The sequence below is a fragment of the Cervus elaphus genome, chromosome 12, assembly GCF_910594005.1.
Source record: "Cervus elaphus chromosome 12, mCerEla1.1, whole genome shotgun sequence".
NCBI lineage: Eukaryota > Metazoa > Chordata > Mammalia > Artiodactyla > Cervidae > Cervus > Cervus elaphus.
In genome coordinates, this window is record NC_057826.1 from 65,509,371 (window position 1) to 65,535,145 (window position 25,775).

At 43.3% G+C, this 25,775-nt stretch overlaps 2 protein-coding genes across 5 annotated transcripts in view; one reads left to right on the forward strand and one right to left on the reverse strand.

Annotated features, from left to right (window-relative positions):
• FSIP1 (fibrous sheath interacting protein 1) overlaps positions 1 to 9,934 on the forward strand; it is a 259,251-nt gene extending 249,317 nt beyond the window's left edge. For 2 of the 3 annotated variants that reach the window (XM_043919251.1, XM_043919253.1), the window contains exon 12: positions 6,528 to 9,934. In XM_043919251.1, the coding sequence (XP_043775186.1) occupies positions 6,528 to 6,574 (47 nt within the window). In that variant the 3' untranslated portion in view covers positions 6,575 to 9,934. The remainder of the gene's footprint in view (positions 1 to 6,527) is intronic. The other variant, XM_043919252.1, reaches the window with a different exon arrangement.
• Positions 9,175 to 25,051, reverse strand: THBS1 (thrombospondin 1). 2 transcript variants are annotated; one of them, XM_043919249.1, is made up of 22 exons: positions 24,895 to 25,051; positions 24,244 to 24,339; positions 23,403 to 23,962; positions 22,400 to 22,475; positions 21,912 to 22,111; positions 21,676 to 21,798; positions 20,565 to 20,658; positions 18,973 to 19,146; positions 18,484 to 18,660; positions 18,012 to 18,185; positions 17,653 to 17,780; positions 17,397 to 17,549; positions 16,762 to 16,980; positions 16,189 to 16,296; positions 15,436 to 15,595; positions 15,168 to 15,286; positions 13,270 to 13,504; positions 12,854 to 13,081; positions 12,413 to 12,684; positions 11,899 to 11,996; positions 11,660 to 11,799; positions 9,175 to 11,271 (listed from the first exon to the last, which is right to left on the reverse strand). In XM_043919249.1, exons 2-22 carry the CDS (start codon positions 24,308 to 24,310, stop codon positions 11,264 to 11,266), a joined length of 3,513 nt encoding a protein of 1,170 aa, XP_043775184.1. In that variant the 5' UTR covers positions 24,311 to 24,339; positions 24,895 to 25,051; the 3' UTR covers positions 9,175 to 11,263. The 2 variants fall into 2 exon arrangements, with proteins under 2 accessions (XP_043775184.1, XP_043775183.1); XM_043919248.1 differs by having other exon boundaries at positions 18,973 to 19,149.
• Between the last annotated feature and the right edge of the window lie 724 nt (positions 25,052 to 25,775).

The following is a 25,775-nucleotide window of genomic DNA, read 5'->3' on the forward strand; positions in this document are numbered from 1 at the left end:
CATATACTTGCTGTCCTTTATTGAGCCCATCTTTGCATGAAATGTTCCCTTGGTATCTCTGATTTTCTTGAAGAGATCTCTAGTCTTTCCCATTCTATAGTTTTCTTCTATTTCTTTGCACTGACCACTGAGGAAGGCTTTCTTATCTTTCCTTGCTATTCTTTGGAACTCTGCATTCAAATGGGAATATTTTTCCTTTTCTCCTTTGCCTTTCACTTCTCTTCTTTTCACAGCTATTTGTAAGGCCTCCTCAGGCAACCATTTTGTCTTTTTGGGTTTCTTTTTCTTGGGGATGGTCTTGATCCCTATCTCCTGTACAGTGTCATGAACCTCCGTCCATAGTTCATCAGGCACTCTGTCTATCAGATCTAATCCCTTGAATCTATTTCTCACTTCCACTGTATAATCATAAGGGATTTGATTTAGGTTGTACCTGAATGGTCTAGTGGTTTTCCCTACTTTCTTCAATTTAAGTCTGAATTTGGCAGTAAGGAGTTCATGATCTGAAGCACAGTCAGCTCCCAGTCTTGTTCTTGCTGACTGTGTGGAGCTTCTCCATCGTTGGCTGCAAAGAATATAATCAATCTGATTTCGGTATCGACCATCTGGTGATGTCCATGTGTAGAGTCATCTCTTGTGTTATTGGTAGAGGGTGTTTGCTATGACCAGTGTGTTCTCTTGGCAAAACTCTACTAGCCTTTGCCCTGCTTCATTCTGTATTCCAAGGCCAAATTTTCCTGTTACTCCAGATGTTTCTTGACTTCCTACTTTTGCATTCCAGTCCCCTATAATGAAAAAGACATCTTTTCTGGGTGTTAGTTCTAGAAGGTCTTGTAGGTATTCATAGAACCATTCAACTTTAGCTTCTTCAACCTTGCTGGTCCAAGGATAGGCATGGCTTACTGTGATATTGATTGGTTTGCTTTGGAAACAAACAGAGATCATTCTGTTGTTTTTGAGATTGCATCCAAGTACTGCATTTCGGACTCTTTTGTTGACTATGAGGGCTACTCCATTTCTTCTAAGGGATTCTTGCCCACAGTAGTAGATATAATGGTCATCTGAGTTAAATTCACCCATTCCAGTCCATTTTAGTTTACTGATTCCTAAAATGTTGATGTTCACTCTTGCCATATCCTGTTTGAGCACTTCCAATTTGTCTTGATTCATGGACCTAACATTCCATGTTCCTATGCAATATTGCTCTTTACAGCATTGGACTTTACTTCTATCACCAGTCACAACACCAGTGTTTTGCTTTGGTTCTGTCTGTTCATTCTTTATGCAGTTATCTCTCCACTGATCTCCAGTAGAATATTGGCCACCTACCGACCTGTGGAGTTCATCTTTCAGTGCCCTATCTTTTTGCCTTTTCATACTGTTCATGGGGTTCTCAAGGCAAGAAAACTGAAGTGGTTTGCCATTCCCTTTTCCAGTGGACCATGTTTTGTCAGAACTCTCCATCATGACCCACCCATCAGTCTTGGGTGGCCCTGCAAGGCATGGCTCATAGTTTCATTGAATTAGACAAGGCTGTGGTCCACATGATCAGATTGGTTAGTTTTCTGTGATTGTGGTTTTCAGTCTGTCTGCCCTCTGATGAAGAAGGATAAGAGGCTTATGGAAGCTTCCTAATGGGAGAGACTGACTGAGGGGGAAACTGGATCTTGTTCTGTTGGGCGGGGCCATGCTCAGTAAATCTTTAATGCAATTTTCTGTTGATGGGTGGAGCTGTGTTCCCTCCCTGTTATTTACCTGGGGCCAAACTATGGTGGAGGTAATGAAGATAAATAATGACAACTTTATAGTCCAAATACATTTCCTCTCAAAATTCTGCCCATCAAAGGATCTGATTGCAACTTGCTCAGTTGAGCCTGGGTGCAGGTAAACTGGGTTTGGGGAAGATGTTTCGTTGGTTTGAAGGAGGTGTGAGTGAATGTATATCCTTGCTTCTACCACCTGAACAGTCTGAAGGGAATTAGACTGTTTTGAGAGAGTTGTACTATATATACAACAATGTATATATGCATTGTTGTACTATAGTCTTACTGGTTTGCAGCAGAACAGTGAGATTCTGAAAATACTACCACTGCTAGCTGATTTTTTTCCACTAAAAATATTTTGTTCTGCTCGTAGGGTAATGTTTAACTCATCATTGTTTTGATGGAGTTCTCTTTCTCTCAAATAGTGTGTGCCTTCAGGCCTCCTAGTTATCATGTGAAATTACTTTTCCAAGTCTACTAATTGCTTCTCAGATGCTCTTAGTAAGCTAACCCTCCAAAGTTTCTTTAATCAAAATATCAGAGTTGGCATATTAGAAATTCCCAGTGTTAATTCCTGTTTTATGTAAGACCTTAGTATATAGTAAATTTGTATTTGATGAATTTATTTTTTCAAGTTACTCTCAACTAATTTTCTTTTTTTTTTCTTAATATATATTTTGCTGAAGTATAGTTGATTTACAGTGTTTCAGGTGCATAGCAAGGTGATTCAGTTATACATATATTCATATATTATTTTTGAAATTATTTTTTATTATAATTTATTAAAAAAATATTGACTATAGTTCCCTAATTCAGTTCTTCTTGTGGTAGACTTCATAGAAATATTTCCCCCCTGATTATTTTCTCTATCATAAAATAACACTTTGTCTACTGTTTTATTTAGTAGTGTAGAGTGAACAATGGCATGTTGGAGAGGTTTGACATTTAATTGTAATGAACTTATCACTTTATCAAGTATTGGGAACTTCTGATTCCACTGTGTCATTCAAATTGAATAAAATGAAAACATGAAAGAGTTACTGGAGATCATGACTGTAGACTAGATTTATTGGCATCCCTTGGGAGCTTGTTAGAGCTGCTGAGTCCCAGACCTACTGTATCAGGTTCTGCATTTTAACGAGATGCCCCCCAGCAGGTGTATGCGCACTGAAGTGTGAGAAGATCTGAATTATGTGGTTTACTAGTCACTCTATTTTAGGATTATAAAAAAACAGCAGCCTATGTGGTGATGGTGAAAAAACTATCAGAAAGTATCTTCTTTTCCTGTCTGCTCAAGCCCTGCTTTATCCTCTTCAATTTCATTGTAATGAAGACACTGCCTTTTCCTTCTCACTTTAATGAAGACACTACCTTCTCCAGACTGTCCTCTTACCTCCCCACTCATCTCACTTTTCCTTCTTGTGTGTAACCTTCCTCTTCACCACTGAGAGCAAGCAAGTCCTCCTCTTTAGTTCTCTATTGCTTTTTCATGGTTAGTATTTTATTTGGAGACATACCTAGGTGGTATGGGATCATCTGTACTTTGTATACTTTTGATTTTCAGACCTCTCTCTTTGGCATCTGCCTCAGGTCTGCCTGGCATGTAAAGCTATACTGAGTCCATCCCTTAGACAGTGCTTCTTATCTCTGACTGCACAAAAGAATCATCAAGTGATATTTAACAACAGGTCAATACCTTGTTTCCATTCCAGAATTATATCAATTCCTAGGGGTTGGCTGTGGGCATCTGTGTTTTTTAAAGCCAGTTTCTGAGGATGGGGTCTGGGTGATTCTGTTGTTTAGTTGTGACTAAGACCACTGCTCCACGGTTCCATTGTATTCATTCATTAAGGATGCTGTTCCTAGGTTATCAGGCGAGTAGGGCATGATCACTGCTCTGAATTATTTCATAGGATATTGATGAAGGCAGGCACTTAAGCAGACAATCTCAGCATACAGGGCCGAGTTTGAGAGCTTCTGGACAAAGTATTTGGCAACACTAGAGGGATGATGAGCGATTGGGGAGATGGGGAGCTGGCATTTGAATTGAGCTTCCGAGGATGAGTGGTCACTCACTGGGTGGGTGAGAAGGAGAGCTCTCCAAATAGAAGGACTAGCACTTATGAAGATGTGGTGCCGAGGTCTTATTCCTCATCTCACATGTGAGATACTGAGGTGCACTTCTCACACATCCCACCTTCCTCTCCATGCTAATGTTTCTTCTCCACGCATTGGCAATGTCACTACATTTCTCATTGTGTTCTGAAACTCCAGATCATCTGTTGTTAAATATTAGACTGATTTTTAAAATAACAGCTTTATCGACATCTACTATAAACACCTGTGTTAGTTTCCTACAGTTGCCACAACACATGATCACAACAAAAATTTATCATCTCATAGTTCTGGAGGCTGAAGTCTGAAGTCAAGATGTCAGGAAGGCCACACTCTGCCTGGAAGCTCTATGGAAGGATGCTTCCTTGCTTCTTCCACTTTCTCAGGCTGTTGACATTCTTTGACTTCTTTGCTTTGTGGCCATATCACTCCAGTCTCTGACTCTGTCTTCACGTTGTCATTCTCTCCCTGCACGTGTCTCAAATCTCCCTCTGCTTTTCTCTTATAAGGACATTTGTTCATTAATATGGGTCCCAACTGTATAATCTAGGATGCTCGTGTCTCAAGATCCTTAATTATATCTGTAAAGATGCTTTTCCCAAGTGAGATGACTTTCATAGGTATCAGGGATTAGGATATGGATATAACCTTTTTGGGGTAACCTTTCAACAATACCATACAATTCAGCGGGTTTTAGAATGTTCACAGAATTTTGCATTCATCACCACTATCAATTTTACAATATTTTCCTAATCCTAGAGAAAAATACTGTACCCACTCACAGTCACTGCCCATTTTCCCCCAACCCCCCAGCCCTAGGTGATCACTAACCTACTTTATGACTCTATGAATTTGCCTAGTCTGGAAACTTCATATAAGTGGGATCATACAATATGTGGCCTTTTGTGTCTGACCCCTTACTTGTTATAATGTTTTCAAGATTCATTCATGTTGTGGCCTGTATTAGTACTTTACTCTTTTATTATTGAATAATATTCTTTTGTGTGAATTTACCACATTTTCTTTATCTGTTCATTAGCTGATGGACATTTGAGTTGTTACTACTTTTTGGCTGTTATATGTAATTCTGCTATTAATCTTGGTGTGCAGGTTTTTGGGTAGATATATATTTTCATTTGGGGCTCCTGTGATGGCTCAGCCATCAGTTTAAAAAAAAAAAGTCTGCCTGCAATGCAGGAGGTGCAGGAGATTGTGGGTTCAATCCCTGGGTTGGGAAGATCCCCTGGAGGAGGAAATGGCAGCCCACTCTAGTATTCTTGCTTGAAAAATCCCATGGACAGAGGAACCTGGCAGGTTATAGTCCATGGGGTCACAAAGAATCAGACATGACTGAGGGATTGAGCTCAAACATGTTTTCATTTCTCCAGGGGATATACCTAGGAGTAGAATTGCTGGGTCTATGGTAACCTTTCGAGCAACTGTCAGATGTTTCCCAAGTCAGCTGCCTCATTTACATTCCCATCTACAGTGTTTGAGGGTTCCAGTTTCTCCTGATTCTCTTTTATTGTCTTTTATTTGGTGCTATTGTCAATTCTACCTTATATGAAAAGCTTCTTAACTAAGATTAGAAGAATATTTACATTGCACTTCGGTTAGTGTCACAATTTGTTTCTAACATTGAAGAAATGAAAGGCGATCAGTTCTTATTTACCCTAACTCTCGCATTTACTTTTTGTTTCACCCGGCTTCCTGGAATCTTAGTACAAAGCAAATAATAATGATAATAATAATTTTGATGTCTATCTCCATTAATAACTATTTTAGTTCAAAACCCAAAAAACTGTCCCATAGCTGTAAGCTCAATGAAGGCAAGCCCCTTATCTTTCACTTTTTCTTGTAAATTTTGTATACAGCTTGTGGTGACTCTGCAGTTCAGTTCAGTCACTCAGTTGTGTCCAACTCTTCGAGACCCCATGGACTGCAGCACACCAGGCTTCCTGGTCCTTCATGTTCTTTGAGTCAGTGATGCCATCCAACCATCTCGTCCTCTGTCATCCCCTTCTCCTGCCTTCAATCTTTCCTAACATCAGGGTCTTTTCCAGTGAGTCAGCTCTTTGCACCAGGTGGCCAAAGTATTGGAGCTTCAGTTTCAGCATCAGTCCTTCCAATGAATATTCAGGGCTGATTTCCTTTAGGATGGACTGGTTGGATCTCCTTGCTGTCCAAGGGACTCTCAAGAGTCTTCTCCAACACCACAGTTCAAAAGCATCAATTCTTTGGCACTCAGCCTTCTTTATGGTCCAGCTGTCACATTCACACATGACTATTGGAAAAACCATAGCTTTGACTAGATGGACCTTTGTTGGCAAAGTAATGTCTCTGCTTTTTAATATGCTGTCTAGGTTGGTCATAACATTTCTTCCAAGGAGCAAGTGTCTTTTAATTTCATGACTGCATCACTGTCTGCAGTGATTTTGGGTACTTTGAATATTGATTTTAATATTCAATAAATATTAAATTTAATATTAAATAAATTGTTGCACAGTGGTGATTGTATAATAAATATTAAATGAGAATGTGAGTCATCTTATGTGTAAAAGGATTTAATGTTTATAAAACATAGGCTGATAATTTTTCTTAATTATGCACAGATATCTGACAAATTTGGTTATTCTTTTTAATGTGCAGATGAACAGGAGACTGAAGATATGACAGAAGAATGTAAAGAATCTTAAACACTGACTTGCTGGGTTGTGCTTCTAAGAGAGTTGGTAAATTAAGTTAAACCACATTTTTTCCAAATTCTTTTAATTCAGTGAATGCATTATAGAGACCATTCCTCAAATGACGATTTTTATGTTTAGATTCTCTCTTTCTGGATCATATTTTTTTGATATTTTTGAGACTTGTGGTAAATTTCTCACTGGTTTTTCCTCATTGAAATTCCCAGGAAAGTTGTTTTTTATTGCATTATAGAAACCAACATTTTATGTATATGGGCTATGGTAAAACTAGTTGAAGTTTTATGATTGTTTTGTATTTGATATTACACATTACTACTTTATTGGGATTTAGACAGGTTTGTTGACCATAACTTGTAGTTTTGCCCTGATTTCCCTTCTTTCCTCTTCTCTAATGCCTGTTAAGTAAAGTATAGCTTGCTGTGAAGAGAAATGAATTTTCCCAACAAAACAATGTTAGGCTATCCTTGCTATCTTATTAGTAGTGGTACTTTTCATAAGCAGAAGTTTGACAAATTATTTCATATATGACGTTTAGTTTGTTATCTTCTTTCAGAGTTTCCCTTTTAGAGTTCAGCAAATAAAGATCAGCTGGTTTTAAAAAAGCTATACTACTATTTTAAGAGAGAGGGTTTATTAGTAACAAGTCAGTAACTTGAATTTATGAGAACCTTTTATGTCTTTTCCAAACCCATGTGCTTCTGGTGTTTGATTGATATGTATGTGTGTGTGTGAGAGAGAGAGAAAGAGAGAGGGAGAGGGAGAAAGAGAAGAGGAGAGGGAGATAGATGGCGAGGAGATAGTTTATGGCTTTATAGTATATTTCTACAAATGGTATTTGTTGCATAGTGGACCTTTATGTTACAAAAGTTTACCAGAGGGTAGTAAAACAGAATGATTAAGTGAGTAATTTTACCCTTGAAAGGAAGGAGACCCTTCCATAGCATGTAAACTGAAGGTACCTACCTCTAACAAGGAACTGGCGAGCTGAATTTGTATAATATACTCAACATGAAGGCTCCAAATTAAATGAAAGATTACCTTGTAAGAAAGAAAGTGTTCTTTAAAAAAGCAGTGTTTTTAAGTTTCTCTCTAGACCTGAGTGTTTGCCCCCAGAAAAGGTAGATAAAAAGTATGAAAGAGCAAGAGCTAACTCATTTCAGGAATAAATTTAGGATCTTAAAATTTGAGGTTTTTCTACTTATGACTCCTCAAGAAAACTACTGGCACCACCTTTATTGTAAATTCCCATAGGACCTAGGGTTTATTGCCCTTCAGTCCAAACCAACCCTGAAACACATGACAATAAACTCCTATAGAAGGAGAGAGCTATCACCCCGATGGCCTAGTTTTAATTTTTAACAAGTCCTTCATTTCAGTGCAGCCTGCTTCAAAGGCTGGTCTTGGAGTGCATATGGAGCATGCCTGGTAAGAAAGCTCCAGTTCCCAGTTTCTTCTGTCCCATCCTGACACTATCAGTTACTTTTGTTCTGTTCCTTAAAAGTGAATTAGAATTCTCTCCCAAGACTTCACGTGCAGAGCTTCTCTGAGAATGAATGATGTCATGTTTCAAAGAATATTTCTTTCAAATCAGTTTTCCAAAGTTTATAACCAACAACTTCCAGTTCCTGATTCTTCACCTAGATGCCATAATGTGATTTGGCAATTTATACTCATATATGACTATGCAATTTATACTTGCATATGTTTCTAGAATGAGAGAGAAAAGTCAATAAGGGGAAAAAAGATTCTGTCTCACTCAGCCTGTCCTTTTTGTTTAATGGACCTCAAAGTGAGACCTTTAATCTACTCATAAAATTTTTTATTCTAAAATTTTAAAAAATTCTTTTTAAAACTAAAAATTGGCTGGTATTCTACATTCATGGTTAGCGCACCTGAAGCTCAGGTTCTGCTTATTGTAAGACTTTGGCCTTCTCTTCACAAAATAAGTGGATATTTTATGTGTGTGTGTGTGTGTGTGTGTGTGTGTATACAGATATATATATATATATATATATTCATTTATTTTAGGATGTATTCCCAGTTCTACCTCTCTTAAGTCATCTTTCTGACCAAAGGCATAGTCATTCTCCAAAATGTGGTATCTATAGAATTTGACCCAACTTTTCAAGGACAATTCACCCTTCATTAATGTTTCTAAAGCTTCTTCACAGCATGCAATTGTTGCCCACCTAGTGTCCTCATTCATGGGTCAGAAGATGTAGCTGTATGTGCTTCACTCCTGTTTTCCTTTTTGTTTTCAGGAACAGAACTGGGCTTTGAAAAGGATTCAGTAAATGACATTTAGTGACATTAGTAAAATATAAACCTATATCCTTTTGAGTCCCACATCTTGTGGGAGTGGTCATTTCTCATTGCTTGTTTTTAGTATGACAGGCTAATTTGTTTTGTTCTTTTATTCCACAAATCTAGCAAATACGTCATTTAAGCAATTCAGTCTTAAATTGTATAGGAACTGTGAATGTTACTATTACTGTGATTTCTTTTTGTGTGTGCTCTATTGGTTTAAGGATAGAATTTACCCATACCTCATAACATAAGGCCAGAAAACAAACAAACATGGATACAGTAAGTATAAATATAAATTTCCATATGATTTATTGTTGTTCCTTGTACATAAGAAACAGTAATATACAACTTACACTGCTTTAGAATGTAAAATGGATAAAAATGTGTACAAAAAAGCACATTCCTAGAAAAGTATTGGCAAATAGTAAAAACAGGGAGGAGGGTAACAAGCAAAAAACAAATCAACAAAACAAAAAAACGAACAATTCTTCAATTCAGTGTGCAAACATTTTATAAAAATAGAAATACTAACTCTACAGGCAGTATTTCCTGATAAATTATTTAAATAGCATATCTACACAATCTGAGATATCTATTCCAAAGGCAATGAGAAAATAATTTATAAAAATAAAGCAACGGTACACAAGATGATAGAAAAAAACAACTTTCAGAAAACGTATTTAACATTTCAATGCTATTTCCTTATTGGGAATACTTTTCTGCAAAGAATTTTTATACTATGTACAACATTGATTTTTTTTTTTAGGTACTACAGTAGCTTTAAGTTTGTTAGACACTTGAACTCTTTCTGTTTGATCCCAAAATTCTTTACTCAGTCACACAACAAATGAGGTAATATTTGTATACAAGTTTCACCTTTGTCATTTTTTTCTTTTGGAAAAAGGCAAAAATAATAAATGTAGATACTTTTCATCTCCTTGGAAATAGGCACAAGGGATGGGATAAGACAGTATTAATGGCCTCTTGGCTTTCTTTGCAAACTAAAAACACTTGCAAATGGACAACCAAGTAATTCCACTTGGGGAAAAAAAAGGAAAAAAGAATAATTCCAAATCATTCGGTCTAAGCACAAAGTGAAGAGCAGCTTGCTATGCTGGTTTCCTTGTGCCATTCCTGTGAAAGATTTGCTGATCAATCTCAACTACCTGCTCTCAAACACTTTCCATATGAAACCTAGATTCCAGGTAGAACAGAGTTAATAAATAATCTGTATTTACAATCTTACAGTCATAATGACTTGTAGCAAAGATGATATGGATAGTCCTTACGCTTCTTCCTGTTCCATGAATAGTCTTTCAGACAGATCCCCCAGAATAAGTAAAAAATAAATAGTTTACATTGTAAAGTGTTTGTTTAAAACACCAAAAACTATAGTCCAAAAGAGACAACTGGAAAACTCTATGATATTCAGGAAAAAAGAGAGAAAAGGAATGTCTTAGTTGATAATTTTGTGCCTTTCTAACCATAAAAATACAAGCACGGGCTGCCTGTCCCTTGAGAGGCAGTCTGGTGCTCACTGAGATGGTAGGTTTTCTTATTTTCCTGCTACATCTGCAGAAGCTACATCTGGAACACAGCTGACAATTTCAATAGAACCAAGCTGCGGCAGCCAGCACTGCCTTGTGTTGGTTTAACTCTGACTCCCTATTCTGGTCACTACAGGTAATGTGTTAAGGGGTGGAAATCTGGGAGGAAGTCCAGAAGCCAGTCTTTTCCTTCCTTCCCCACTCCTATTTAAGTGCCTATTTATGTGGGTTAATCAGCTAACACCGGTCAGCATCATGAAATCCAGCAATAGTCTTTCAATCCCCTGAAAATGATTTAGTACCAAAAATGTAACAGTTCCTCCATATTTTCTTCATACAATCGTCTCTTGGGTATGCATCCTCCCCTTTGGGCTTTGGCCCCCCGCCCCCCCCATTCCAGAGGGAGTAGGTCAGGGCTGGTTTTGTCAATTCTAGTGAGTCCTCCCTTCTCTCACATGCCTGAAAACATTTTGGAGTCCACTGCTCAGAGCTGGCCTCACAGTCGCATTCTGCTCTGACAAAAGCAGAGTGGGACAGGCACCTTCCAACCAAAGCATGTGGATGCTTTTGCTTTTGCAAAAGCCAACCAAATTCATTGTTTGTCTCCTTGGAAGATTCTTCTCAGTCAGAGGCTGAATGCAGGGTCTGATTTGGAAAATTGCATTTTCTTGAGGCAAGTCACATGTTCTAGGAGTCCACACTCATGCAAGCAGAGAGCAAAGGCAGGCAGCAAGGAGCAATCCTGGGGGTTTTCTAAAGCCCATGGTTCCAGAAGGTGCAATACCAGCATTGGTTATGATCAGTCTTTTGATCAACAGTTTGATGATTAGGAATCTGTGAAATAAATATATAAACACATAAATACATAAACTAATTCATTGAGGCACTGTCATCTTAATATCCACTAACACATTAACAACCTTGGCACAGCTCTACTTTTATAATGGCAAAAATATATTTTAAGATTGGCAGTTTATAAAATTACAATTAATGTGTTTGAACACTGTTGCTAGGTGTTTGATATAGCATAACCTTCCAGAACTTATGCTCTGCTTTCTAAGGCTTTCATTATTTCATTTTTATCACTGTGTCTTTAACAGCAAGATAGAAATAACCCTGTGTCTTACATAGCCTTTAAATCAGCCTCTTGCATGACTGGCATTCCTGATACTGGTCTGAACTAGGGATTCCACCTGTATATTCACTGTCATTTTGCTCCTACCTCTGCATTCATATTTCAGGTCGGAGAAGAACACCATTTCTTGAGAGAAGACGAACAAGCCTAGCCTGCCACCAGCATAGGTTTTGTCATAGATGGGTCCTGAGTCAGCCATGATCTTCTTCCCTTCATACATCACCACTCTGAGGGAAAAAGGAAATCACATTAGTGCCACCCTTACTTTTGATCTTCTCCTCGCGTGTCAGTATGACTTCAGGGACGTTTAATCGGAGCAATCTTACCTGATGAAACCTGTCTTTGGCCTGTGGCTCAGACGCCATCTGTAGGCAGTGAAATCTTTCCAGCCAATGTGACGAGGGTCATGCCACAGTGTGCGCACCTGGAGGAAAAGGAAAAGCAAAGGTTCAAACAGCTTCATTATGAGATTTACGTTAGATTCCATGAAATGGAATGGTACTTGAAATGGCAATTGAAAGGTACTGAGTTGACCTAAATTAGAGGGCTACAATGTCGGATTTTTTTTCCAAGGGCTTTATCATTGGCTATGTAACCGTGAATGTACATATCAGCAAAGAGAAGGGACGTTGACACTTTCGTTTGTTTGAAGAGGCTAAAACAAACAGTTTTAGCCTTTTGATCTGAAGTGAGCTACCCTCTCAGACACTAGGATGGTTTTTACAATGCAGAGCTTAATGCTACAGTTGGTGATGCTGGGAACTTGATGTCTAAGACTCCCTGGTGGGAGGCTTGGCCAAACACAGCATCCCTTCCCCTCCTGCAGGGCGTTGTTCTCACCTGGCCAGGGGTGTTTCCTGTGTGCCACAGGGCATTCCGCAGGTGCTCGCCAGGCCCCGTGGTGGAGTTCACAACCTTCACGGAAAGTCCAGAGTATCCCTGAGCCCTCGTGGGGTTGGTGTCCCAGTAGGATTGAGTGACTTGCTTCCACATCACAACATAGAAGCGGCTGCTGGACTGGTAGCCAAACACAAAGCCGGCATAGTCGTCATCCCTCTCAGTGTTGATGAAGAAGGTGCCGCTGAAGTCCACAGCATTAAATTCGTCATAACCTGGAAGAGGAGGCCACACCCAGGTTAAAACCTGCAGCCTTCCCGAGGTTCTCTGTCACGTTCCCAGCCATTTTTAGCACTCATGGGGACACATGCAACTGCCTGCTTTTACATTTGCTTCTTTCCCCCTGTACACACTGGCCTTTTGTTTGAAGAACTCTCTACTCACCTACAGCAAGTCCAGGGTCACAGTTGACAGTCTGGACGAGTTCTTTACCCTGATGGCGTACAACCCAGTTAGGGTCGTTCTGGGATGTCCCTTTGGGATCTAGAGGAATCATCTGGAATCGGCGGAAATCAGTCTCACTGATATCAACATTTTCGGGACAGATGTCATCAATATCTGGCACCTTGTCCTGGTCAAAATCATCTTTGCAAGCATCACCTCGACCATCACCTAAGGGCAAAAAGGCAAGAGTTCAGTGAAATTCCAAAATACCATTACTGGTGCCAGAAATTCACTGTCTTGTCAAAGTTAACATTTAGTCTCTTCATCCTGAAATGTATTCAGCTTTGTTTTTATTTCCTCAATCCAGACAGCCATGGTTTCAGTTACTCTCTTTAAAAGCGGCTCCAGTGACTCACCATCAGAGTCCTTCTGGTCAGGATTGGGCACCAGCCTGCAGTTGTCCCGGTCATCAGGAATGCCATCATTGTCATCATCATGGTCGCAGGCATCTCCTTTGCCATCCTTGTCATGGTCAGCCTGGTTGGCATTGGGCACGTAGGGACAGTTGTCTAGGTTGTTCTGGTGGCCGTCTTCATCAATATCCTGATTGTTGTCACAGGTGTCTCCAATGCGGTCTGAGTCAGAGTCAAGCTGAAAGAGACAGAGGGTAAATTTGAATGTGAATCATTGATGCTAAAGAAAACATACGGAGATTCTCCAGTGTCTGATAAGACCATGTGATGAGGTTTCACATCTATATTAACAAATCTTACATGTTTTATTCTTGATCCTTATTTGTATTACACAGTTTTTAAAGGGATATTTGAGAGTTCTTTTCTTTCTAAATAAAATTAAATAGAAAGCATCATTTCATCACTAAGGATAGAATGCCATATTAACTACTTATATCTTAATGATGAATTGAATGCTCTGGGTACAATTTATGTTCTATTCAAATTTTCAATTAGGAAATTGCTGACACATCAACTTCTACTCTAGGTCATTAAATCATGGCAACATGGCACTGCTTTTCATACATACTGGGTAATCTGAATGGTGGGAGAAATCATTTTCTTCTCTTTTAGGTATTAGGTTTTACACATCTAGCCCATAAGGATTGTCCAGTGTTGGCTCAGGTAAAACCAAAATTCTAATTTTTTATTTATTATATTATAATATATATATAACATATATATAATTATAAAATAATATTTTATTTATCAGAGTACCTTTTTTACATTATTCAGTATATATGGAATGCCTATAGATTATTTACACACAAATTGCAATTTTGCTTGCCACTATTTATGCTCTTTGCCATTAAGATTTTTACATGATTCATTAATTGTTATAGACTTTATTATTATCTGAAGAACCAACACCTTATCCAGGGAGGTTAAATGGCATTGAGGTTTAATTTACAGTAAGACTCAAATTCAAAACAGATGACTCAATGCCATTTGATCAAGAATGCTATTCCAAATCATTCATGCTTTCCCCTATTGTCCCAAAGCAATTCATCCCGGTGCTTTTTGTTTTAGAGAAAGTCATAAGAGCAAATATTAGGAGAGTTTCTGGATTTCTCCACAAATTAGCTGTATTTATCATTTCTTGAATCTTTTAAAAATATTTGCATTTAAAAAAAGGTGGTTTCTAAATTTCCAGAATAGTGGCTTTTAGGGGGAAAAAAAGGCCTTAATTTTCACACTGAGAAAATAATGATGAACAATTACACCAGAAAAGAAACACCGTCAGACATGGAACTTGTTCTGGCTGTGTCTGTTTGCAGCACGCCCCAGCAACGGTACAGAATTATCTGTCTGCAATGCCAAAACACTTAAAGAATGACAAAGAAACAGGGATTTCTCCAGTTTGGAGAAGTATTTTTAGTTTGATTTTCTTGCAGTCAGATTATATCATGAGCCATGAAAATGGCTGTGTATCTTGCTTAGGGATATTTTCTTCCATCTCTTAGTTTCTAACATGATTAATATTCCTGTACAGTTGTCAGTCACAGATTTCTGCTTTGTATAATTTATCTTAACAATGGTAGATTCCATTGAGCAAATCATGTGGGCTTCTTATAGAGGATAAGATTGAAGTTACAAGATTGTCATGCTAAAGACCTATGGAACTCTGCAAAGAGCTTAGGTCAGGCAAACGGTTCACATGAAAATTTTGTAATTGGCTATGAGATCACTGATAGCCATGGTAATGAAAGTGTTTGAACTTAAGCTCTTCTGTTTTTTTTAAAGAGGCTTAGAAAGGGATATTCTAACAGTTTACTGAAAAATTATGAAAGGAGTCTACCTACCTGGTCTGGATTGTGTTCCAGGGGGCAGTTGTCACACTGATCACCAACCCCATCCATGTCAGTGTCTTTCTGGTCCACATTGTAGACATACTGGCAGTTGTCCCGTTCATTGAGGATACCTGCAGAGAACACGGGACAGGTAAGAGCGGGAATCTTCAGCCTCCGCTGTTGCAACCAGACTGCACACTAACAGCCAGCGCTGTCCAAGGCTGAGAGCTGAACGCCGTCACAGCTGCCACGGGCTGGCTGGAGTCAGGGAGCGCCTTACCGTCCCCATCAATGTCAGCTGCGCAGGCGTCTCCTTCCCCATTGTTATCTGTGTCAGCCTGGTCTGGGTTGTGGTTGTAGGGGCAGTTGTCACAGCGGTCTCCCACGTCATCTCTGTCATAGTCGTACTGAGCTGGGTTGTAATGGAATGGACAGTTGTCCTGCCAAGAGAAGAAGCAGAACATTGTACAACTTGATCCATGAAACTAGCCTCAAATCACATGCATAATGTATATAAAATATATATGTGTGAAAATGTATATATATATTTATATATATATATATATAAAATATATATATGTGAAAATCTGCAACAAGCATTTTCTACTTTGTGGATATACTAATTCCCCTGTAAAATGATCACTGCAAAAGTTAAAAGCCAGGACATAATGAATGAAAAATGAATTTCTGTTGGTTATGAGTCAGTGAGATGTAAATGGAAACTCAACATCTCCACTCTCAGTGCATGCAGAGAAAACCTTACTGTGATCTAGAGAAGACATTTGAAACCAATATGGGGAGCAAAGTGTCATTTGTTCACACATTGTAACTTTTTGTTCCAGCTAGGGTAAGGGCAGGCCGTGATGAAAAACAAAACCCTCTAAAAATTCTCTTAGCAACATCTCTATCTGAAAACTACAGAATCACAATGAATAATTTCTGATGACTAGATATCAGTAATTTTGTTGAATCTTAAGGGTTACAGGCTGTTGCTGAACACAAAAGCTGAAAGAGGAATGGAAAACAATTTTACCCTGTCATCTGGAATCTTGTCATTGTCATCATCATCATCACAGGCATCGCCGATTCCATCCTTGTCATAGTCTTCCTGTCCTGAGTTGGGAAGGTTGGGGCAATTATCCTGGAAAGAGAAGACACTGCAGCTGCAGTTTGCAAGCCTTTTGCTCAGCTCATGCACTAGAGCATGCAGCGAGACACTGCAGACAGAACTGAATGCTGCTCTGTGACAGCAAGTATTTTCAATGGGAAGACAAAAAAGTTTGCTTGGAAGATACACACACACACATAAATACTTTGTATAAATGCTCTAAGCTTTATATATACTGGGAACATGGGTCATGCTCTGCTGGCCTTTGGTAGAGAAGTGAACTTTTTTTGGACAACATCATTGACTGTGGAACACAACTGCCCAAAGGGCCTGCCCCATACATGTTCTTGGCACCAAGTGATTTAATAAGAAATTAGTGTTCCTCTGCCTTTGGATGATTTAATCTTTCAGTTCCATTCCCAAAGTTTAAGTATTTAAAATTCCTCAGCTCATTCCCTTGATAAGGGTTTTTCTGGAGGCGGGTGAGGGCAGGGCTACCTTTTTGCAGTGGTAAGTTGCATTGGCCACGCACACCAGGTCCTCGTTGGGCCAGCCATCCAGGTCCGTGTCCTCCCCACAGATGATGCCGTTGCCGGCGTAGCCAGGCTTGCACTCGCAGCGGTACATGGGGTCGCTGTAGTGGCCCAGGTAGTTGCACTTGGCGTTCTTGTTGCAGTCGTGTGTCCCGTCTGTGCAGGGGTTTCGGGGCTTGCATACCTGAGGGTACAACATTCTGACGTTAAGGCAAAGCCTTGGAGGGTCCCCAGCTCCCCATTGCCTCTGGACAGAGATCCACGGGAAGAGTGCGAGTCCTCCCCATCCTCCCCTGGGAATGTCGATGCCAGGTTATAGGCTGACATGGCTTTATGTGTGTTTTCCTTGAACTTGCACATCACCCTGGCACTTACAAGTCCATCCGCTTACAACTTACTCCAGTATGGTCAAATGTGATGGACCAATTTTCTCTGCTGGATGGACAATTCATTTTCTAGTACTGTTTCTAAAAGCTAGAATGACACTCACCCCATTCCTCATTTTCCTTGAAGGGTGTGAGATGACATTCCCCCCTTTTGTGGCTAGCTCAGCCAAGGACACCCTTCCTCACTCCCATCTACTAGTCCCCTCTGCTCTACCTGTTTGTTGGCGGTGGCGTGTTCCACACCCCGGCCGAAGGGCTGCGAGCCAGTGAAGCGCGGTGGGCAGGGCAGGCAGTTGTAGCCAGGGTCTGTGTTCTCACACCTGTGCTCTCCATTGTGGTTGAAGCAGGCATCAGGGACTTCTTTGCACTGTGGAAGAAACAGGTTTGTTCATGTTTAGAGAACACTGTCACAAGAAATGACCAAGGCAGATGAGGTGCTTTCCTAGGTCTGGTAGCTCCCAGCTCCTCACCTCATCAACATCTTTGCACGCGACGCCGTCTCCACTGTAGCCCGGGGGACAGGCACCACACTTCCAGCTGCCATCAGGGTAGCTGGTACACTGGACACCAGCAAAGCAGGGATTGGACAGGCATCCATCTGAGATAAGAGTGACAGGCAAACGTGGGTCTCAGCTGCTGTTACTGCCACTCTGGTCACTTCAATGGGGGTGTGATATTGTAGGGTCTGTGGAACTGCTGACTTTTGAGATTATGCTGTCCATCTGGCATTTTAATCAAACCACTCAGGGCCATCCAAACTGAACCCCCATGAATGCTGACCATGCCTTTAAGTGGTTTTGTCCTGGGCTGCCTGGGCTGCGTGGCTTACCAATGGGACAGTCCTGCTTGTTGCAGATCTGGTTTTCTGTCACATCACCAATGCAGTCCTTGCCTCCAAACTGGGGTGTGGGGTTGTTGCAGAGCCGGCTACGTTTCTGTACCCCTCCTCCACAGGTGACAGAACAGATGTCCCATGGTGACCAGGGTCCCCAGCCTCCATTGACTGTAAGAAAATGAACCACAGGCCAAAGCTAAGACCAATTTTCAAACACTTTACCTTCACAGGAGACTCTCCTGAGTGTGTTCAAGAAACCTCCATGACCCTGACACATGGTAAGGATGTCTGGGAAAAGAGTGTCTGAAAATGGTCCCATTTGTCATTAGAAGAAGCTGCTGTGCCCAGCAGGACTGTGCCTGTTTGTTTCTCTAGGAAGCAGTCTTCCCCGATCCGTGACCCATGGATGCCAGGCAGCCAGTGGGGTGAAGCTGCCAGCATCATGCCGGATGATGCATGCACTTACTGGGGCAGGCGTCTTTCTGGCAGGCTTTGGTCTCCCGGGCTTTGCCCTCACATGGCTTCCCATTCATCTGGGGGCTGGGGGAGTTGCAGAGCCGGATCCTTGTGATCACACCGTCTCCACATGTTACAGAACAAGATGACCAGGGGGACCAGTGGCTCCAGCCGCCATCCTGTTTAACTAAAGGACAAACCTGATGGTTATATGGTGCTTCCCACAAGCCAAGCTCTACATTAACACTTTAAATGCATCCTCTAAACCAAATCTTCAAGCTCACCAAACTAAAAATCTTTAAACTATTTTTACCCCCAATTTACAGATAAGGAAAGAGCCTCAGAGAGGGTAAGCTGTGCTCAAGGGTGCACAGATAAGGCAGAGAACTGGGATTAGATCAGAGCCTAGAACCTGTGACCTCAGCCTCTGTGCTCTGGAGTTGCTGTTGGTGACAAGGACAAGTCAGGTCTCCACATCCCCAAGTGGCCAAACACTTACATCTCTTGTCACATTCCTGGATGTGGCAGGTCCGTGTCTGCACAGAGGAGCCCTCGCATCTGTTGTTGAGGCTGTCGCAGGAGCGGCCACGCTGCTGGATTCCATTGCCACAGGTCACAGAGCAAGAGGTCCACTCAGACCACGGGGACCAGCCATCGTCTGCAGAGTCGCTGGCTGCTGAGCAAATGCGTGCATTTAGTGTGTTATCATGAAAACAAGCTACTCTTTGGGCTGCTCTGCTCAGGACTTTCTTCCCATGCCAGAGAGTGAAAAGCAATATATTTGTTAGGCCAATGGCCAAGTGGTCATTCTGTGCACAGCTTTGGGGTAATTGCATGCTTTGCCTGGGTCGGTACAGCTGAACCTTTCCCCCACATACGTTTCTAGTCATCCTCGCCTCCTTCCTCCAGTCTGCATTTCAAATGAGTTTCCCTTTTATGACTTAAGATGTCTTGGTAGGCATTTCCATCCCCAGGCTTCCAAGAATACTTGGGTTTTAGGCAACTTATAGGAGTCACTTCTGACTTTCAGGAGAGCCAGAGACCCACGTGTTTGGCAGATGAATCTGAAGGCAGCAGAGCCGCTGTTGGCTCTGGCCCTGGATCAGTCATGAGGTCAGTGAGCGGGTTGCTCCTCTCACCCTAGCATTTGGGGCCTTTTCTGCACATATTTTCATAAGAGGGAAGTGTGTTTGTTTACCATCTGCCCAGGCGCCATGACTACAATCACGTCCTGTATCCGACAGGAGACAGAGAACTTGTTTTCTCTTGCCATCAGTTGGAAGTTTTCCTAGTAATCCCTGACTCAAAATTCAGCACTCTGCTAGCCCCTAGCTAGCCTTGTTCCCTTTAACCCACATCTGAAGTGAATGCTGAACAGAAAGCAATGTACAAATGATTATGACAGTTCCAATGTCACTGACATCTCTGAAGGGAACTGGTTCTTCTGAGCTGTGATCCGTGTGTGTAGGAAATGGGGAGTGTGGGGGGTGTGGATGTGAAGGGTGAGTGCTGCTTTCCTGTTTTATGCATCTTAGTTGTGATAAATCATTTCTATGACTTCTACTTACTACAGTGTCTCAGCAAAGTGATTAATTATACTGGCAGCAAAACCCAGGGACTGGGTACCATGAAACAATACAATTTCTTATGGAGCCCTGAGACTCAAACTACTATTTTTTCTTAGGTCTCCTATGCCTGTAGATAAAATGGGTAGAACTTTCAGGCCCAGTTAAGTCCATCAATTTCTCCAGTGAGCAGATTTTTCCTGACTCTAGGCCATAAGGTCAGATTCTAAATCCAGTCAACTTAAAGCTATTGCTGCTACCAATTCATCTCTTCTTTTCTCAAAGCACAGAATCATATTCAATAAACTATACTAAGGTTATTGTCTACACCATAATCCAGGGTGGATAATTAAGTTTAGTCATAACGGCATTTTTTTGGCTCTATATAGCAGACAAGCCATCGGTTAGCCAGATGCTGCCCCAAGAAGCTGAATGAACACATGTGACAGAGATGGGACGGGTATTCCAGCATTATGTACAATTGATCCAGTCACTGAAGCATGGTTATACAATTTTAGGGACTTACGCCAGCACCGCGGGCAGCATTCTCCATCAGGAACTGTGGCGTTGGAGCAGGGCATGATGGGACAGGACACTTTTTTGCAGATGGTAACCGAGTTCTGCAGGGCAACAGTGAAGGAGAAATGAGTACGAAGCATATTGCAAGCAGAAGCTTACATACGGAAACATTTCAATTACAAGTGGAAATCTCGTCTGGGCTATAAATGCTCTGGTGGAATGATTTTAATAAAAGATCTGCCTGTCTTTTGGCAGCCACCAGTACTGTAGAGACAGTTCTAGTGCTGGCTACTTGTTACTTCAACCCTCTAGAATTCTTCTCAATTGCCACTTAGTCACTTCTTCATGCACAGAACAGCATGAATTTATGCAATTGGAACCACCTAATATCAGGAGTCAGATCTGTTACTCTGTGTCTAAAATCAAACTCCTGAAACTCAGCCAGGACTTTAAAATTTTTAAATTACATGTTTATGGGGAAAAGAAGATCAATGAGCATCTTACTTTCTCATATATAAATATGGCTTTATATAATATTGGACAAGAATGGGAATTTAGTAAAGGTGGCTCCCAAATCCGGCAATCCATGATTTGTATTTAAGCTTGACTTTGCGCCATGAGCCAGGTAACACCCCCAAACCCCTCTGCCCTTGATGTTGGGTAGGGGGTGAGCCAGAAGGACACATATGCTGCAGGCAGTACCATCTGAGGTAAGTGGATAGTTCTAACAATGTTGGGCTAAGTGATCTGAACAGCAATCAGTACTGTATTAAAGAATCTCCATGTCATAGCTGAATACGAATCAGGTCGGGGGGAGAAAGTTCCAACTCAGTTTTACATACCTGATATTCAACACTTAGCTCTTGAACTAAAGCAGGTAAGTTACCGAGATGTTTAAATAGATATATTCTTTTAGATATTATCCTTAGCCTGGGGTATAATTAAGACTTTGAAAACCTCTGAGCATTTAAATGATGTTTATAGATGTCATAACTGCATCTTAAGAGAAAGACACCACTTGGGTATCCAGCCATGGAACATGGAAAGAGCCTCCGCAGCCATCTGGGTCTTTCTTCAGAGAGTGCTGTCAATCCGTGCTTGTCTGCCGAGAGCCTCACCTGGCAGCGACACTCGGTGCAGCTGTCCACCGTCCACTCATCACCCGTCCTGTACTGGACCCCGTTGTGGTAGCAGAGTGGGGGCCTCCTCAGCTCGTTGGCCAGCTCTTTGTTCTCTTCGGTCTAAAAGCAGGAGAAAGGTGATTAGCATCGAGCCTTACTTTCCGTCCCTCGGCATCATCGGGGACACACATGCAGGGGCTCCTGCTAACAGGCGGGGGGCGGAGGCCACTGACCACTTTGCGGATACTGTCCTGCAGCGTGGTCACAATGGTTCGCAGACCCCTGAGCTCCAGGACCATGCTGGACAGCTCGTCACATGAGATGCCACAGATGGCCTGCAGGTCCTTCGTCTTGTGGCCAATGTAGTCGGTGCGGATGGCAGGGCTGGACCCATTCACCACGTTGTTGTCGAGGGTGAGAAAGACGCTGGTAGCTGCCAAGGATCAAAGGCACTCAGTGAGGAAAGTAGGAGAATATCTCCAAGTAGATGCTCCCACCAGCCAACCCCTAGGCATCCTAACTCTAAAAGACATTTCATTTTGGGTGAGGGATGCAAAAGAAGGGGACCGTTGAGTGTGGAAAACTGAGGTCACCTTTATATAAAGGTTACTATGTTACCTGGGGTAATTTATGCACAATCACCATTGCTTAAGTTTCTCAGCTTATTTTGGGTGGAATGCCTTCACTTTCCCATATGCCCTAAAAACAGAGGGATGCTTACAGCTGGAGCAGCCTTTGTTCCTGAGGATGTCTTCTGGTGTGGTTCCAAAGACGAACCTTACATTCTGCAGCACCCCCTGTGAACAGAGGATACACACTGTTTGTAGAGTGTTGGTGGGGGCTGTGGGGTCAGTGGGAGGGGGGACTGTTTATGCCAGAAAGAGCACACAACAGATGTTCTAAAATTTGAAAATAACTCCCTTTCAGGATCACCGTGTCAAAATAACACACCAAATAACTGTTGGTGAATTGCCAAATTCACAGGAATTGCAAAATAACTTCAAAACTCTTAATTGTATCTTCTGCCAAGTCTGCAGTCTTTTACAAAGAATTCAGTTATCGGCCTACTTGGGGATACAGGAAATGGAATCTGATATTGAGACCGGAGGATACAATGACACTCTCCAGTGTCAAACAGTTAAATGTGGGAGTTTCAAAGCCACAGACCCAAAGATCTAGAGGTTTAAGCAAGGAAGACACTGCAGCAGCAAATAGCCACTATTTTAATCTTTTCTTTGGGATCAGTTACATCCCTATGAGGAAGCAAATAGCAAAGTGGTATTTATTCTGCTCATAAAAAGTATCCACTTCAAGCAATATTATAATTGGTGCAATGCATTTGAAATTTTTTTCTTGAGAAGAGCATGAAGAGTATTTAAGGTTTGAATGGGCAGTTACAGGAAAATCATTGTTTCCTTTAGAGGTTTTCAGTGTCTGATCCCTAGAACACCAGCACCAACTTAACCTTGGAACCAGTTACAAATGTAAATTATCAGGCCCCATCCCAGACCTACTGAATCCAAAACTCGAGGGGTGGGATCAAACAGTATCGATTTTAGTAAGCTCTCCAGGTGATTCTGTTGCTCCCTACTGTGTGAGAACCACTGCTTTAGTGCACAGGCAATATTTCCTATACTGGAACCCCTGCCTCTCCTGTTATCACCCTCCTGGTCATAAGCTGCCTAGCAGTCAACCCCAGGGATCAGGAATCAAAGCGGCCTCACCTGGAAATTGTCATTGACACCTCCTTTGGCAATGCGGAGTCTGGCGATGCTGGCCAGGTCCCTGGTGAAGATGCTCTGGATGGGGACATCCAGCTCGGCATTCTCCATCTTCTCACAGTCGATGTACAGCTGGGCCCTATCCTCCTGCACAAACAGGGTGATGCCCTTCCACTGGCCAGTGGCCAGGAGTGCTTCTTCCACCGACACCACATGTTGCTTCCCCTGCACGGTCAGGCTCAGGTCCAGGGTGCCCGCCTTGCCATTGGAGACCACGCTGAAGAGCTGGCCGGAGTGGTCTTTCCGCTCCACGGCCAGCAGGGTGCCTCGGGTCTTCTTCATTTGCCTCAAGGAGGCCAGGAGGAGGAAACCTTTCTCCGCCCGCACAGCATCCACTAGGTCTTGGAACTTTTTGTCAGGCACAGGGGGGATCAGGTTGGCATCCTCGATGCGGAAAGCTGGGCTAGAAGGGTCAGGACCCTTCACCAGTCGGCGCCCAGAGCCCTTGCGGGCAGCTCCGGTGAGTTCAAAGATGTCAAACACACTGTTGTCTCCCCCAGACTCTGTTAGACAAGAGCAGGACACAGGGTGAGCCCTCTGGGTGGAGTGTGGGGTGGAGGCTCAGCTCTGGGGGCGGGGGTGAGGCAGAGGGCCGGATGAAAGCCCTTGACAGCCACTGGAAGAGCTAAGTAAATGCCCCAGTCAGAGGGAGCCGGCATCCTGAGGTCTGGTCAGGGCTCAGGGGAGAAGCGGCTGAGAGAGGAGTGCACAGGGAGGGACCGCACCTGGGGTAACCCGACCTCCTCCCCGTCCCTCCCCCACACGAGGTATTACGCAGACTCACCTGGAATGCGGCTGGAGCCGCAGACGTGCGACAGGAGCAGGACAGCGAGTCCCCAGGCCAGCCCCATGGCGGAGCTATCTGCGCCCAGCAAGGAGCCTGCAGCACGGGGCGGAGAGCCCAGGGTCAGAGGCTGCCAAGCAGGGAGTGTGGGCATAACCTGGCTGCCCTTGGGGCTGGGGCCCTGGGGATCCCCCTTTGGGCCCAGATTTGCTGGAAGGAAGGGCAACCGTCTTTACTTTGGAGAGAGCATCAGGAAGAAAGTAATAAGAGTTGAGGGGAGATTACCGCTTTAAAGAGGTGGTGGGGGCAAGACCAGCCACTGGGGAGGGGCTTGAGAAGTTAAGGGTAAACACTGAACCAGGAGATGTAGTTTAGGGGCGCAGGGAGGCACAGTCCTTTTCTAGAGGACTGATAGGACTTGGGGAAAAGAAGAAACTCTTGGGGTGTCCTGGTGGGTTACTCTGTGAACCCCAAGGCTGGAGAGGATGGCTCTGGAGCCCATTCACAAGAAGAGCCCCAGAGGCTGGGAGCGACAGCATGGGGAAGGCAGAAAGTATTGAGCTCCGGGGTCCCGGAGGCGCTGAAGCCTGGGAGCTCCAGGTGGCTGGCCAGGGCAGCACTCTTCCGCGGCGGCCGCCCGGGACTCCTTACCTGTGCGGACGCGGATGCAGCGGACCGGACCGGCGACAAAGGCGCAGCAACGGGATGGAGCGCTGGAGAGGCGCGGGGTGGAGGCCGTGGATTCGGAGGCTGCGGCTGGGAGAGCTCGCCAGGGTGGGCTCTCAGCGGCCGGCCCGAGTGCAGTGGCTGGCGAAGCGAGGAGCCGCGCGCTTTTAAAGGGGCGCTCACATTCCTGGGGTTTCCTTTGACCAATGGGAGGCCGCGGGGCAGGAAGCGGGAGGGGGGCCAGTCTGGGTTCCTCTCTCCGCCCCCCGCTGCCTGGCGCACAACTTTCCAGCTAGAAGGTGAAGGGGGGCGGCGGGGGTCGGGGCCTAGGAGCACTGGAACTTCTCAGAAAAATAGGTGCCCGCCCACGCGGCCTTGGCGCTCACGGGCTCAGCACTCTGGCTCTGGCGCCGAGCGGCCCCAAGCCCTGTGCGAGCATCCCGAGCCGACGGGGCCCTAGCCGCCCAAACCAAGACCCTTAGAGAAGCTTTCAGGCAAATTCCCCTTGAATGCCTGCGCGACGGCTGAAGGGTGGACACTTGGGGAGAGAACCCTTTGTTCAGAAAAAATTAAGCCCAACGGGGTAACATGGGACCAAGAGGGAATCCGTAGCTGAAGGAGTTCCCTCTTGGGTACTTGTTGACCCTCGTCCATCCATTCAGGTGGGGTGGGGACCACGGGACCCGCTTAGCGCCCCTTCCCTCGCCCCACGCCTGCCCTCCGCCTGCCCCCCGATGGACGTGAGTGGGTGTCGCACTGGCCAGCATGAGGGTACCGGGCTCGGCTTCCCTCGCGCGTCGGGGCAGTCTTTCCGCAGGGGCTTGCCGCCCGAGTCCCCGCGAAAGTGCCATCTCCCATTTGCTGCG

Excerpts from the sequence above, each read along its gene's own strand:
- THBS1 (XM_043919248.1), bottom strand. The coding sequence starts at position 24,310 with ATGGGGCTGGCCTGGGGACTCGCTGTCCTGCTCCTGTCGCACGTCTGC. Across the intron at positions 16,981-17,396 it reads ACGCCACCGCCAACAAACAG|GTATGCAAGCCCCGAAACCC; the intron begins GTAGAGCAGAGG and ends TTGTACCCTCAG. Across the intron at positions 16,297-16,761 it reads CAACTTACCACTGCAAAAAG|GATAATTGCCCCAACCTTCC; the intron begins GTAGCCCTGCCC and ends TTCTCTTTCCAG.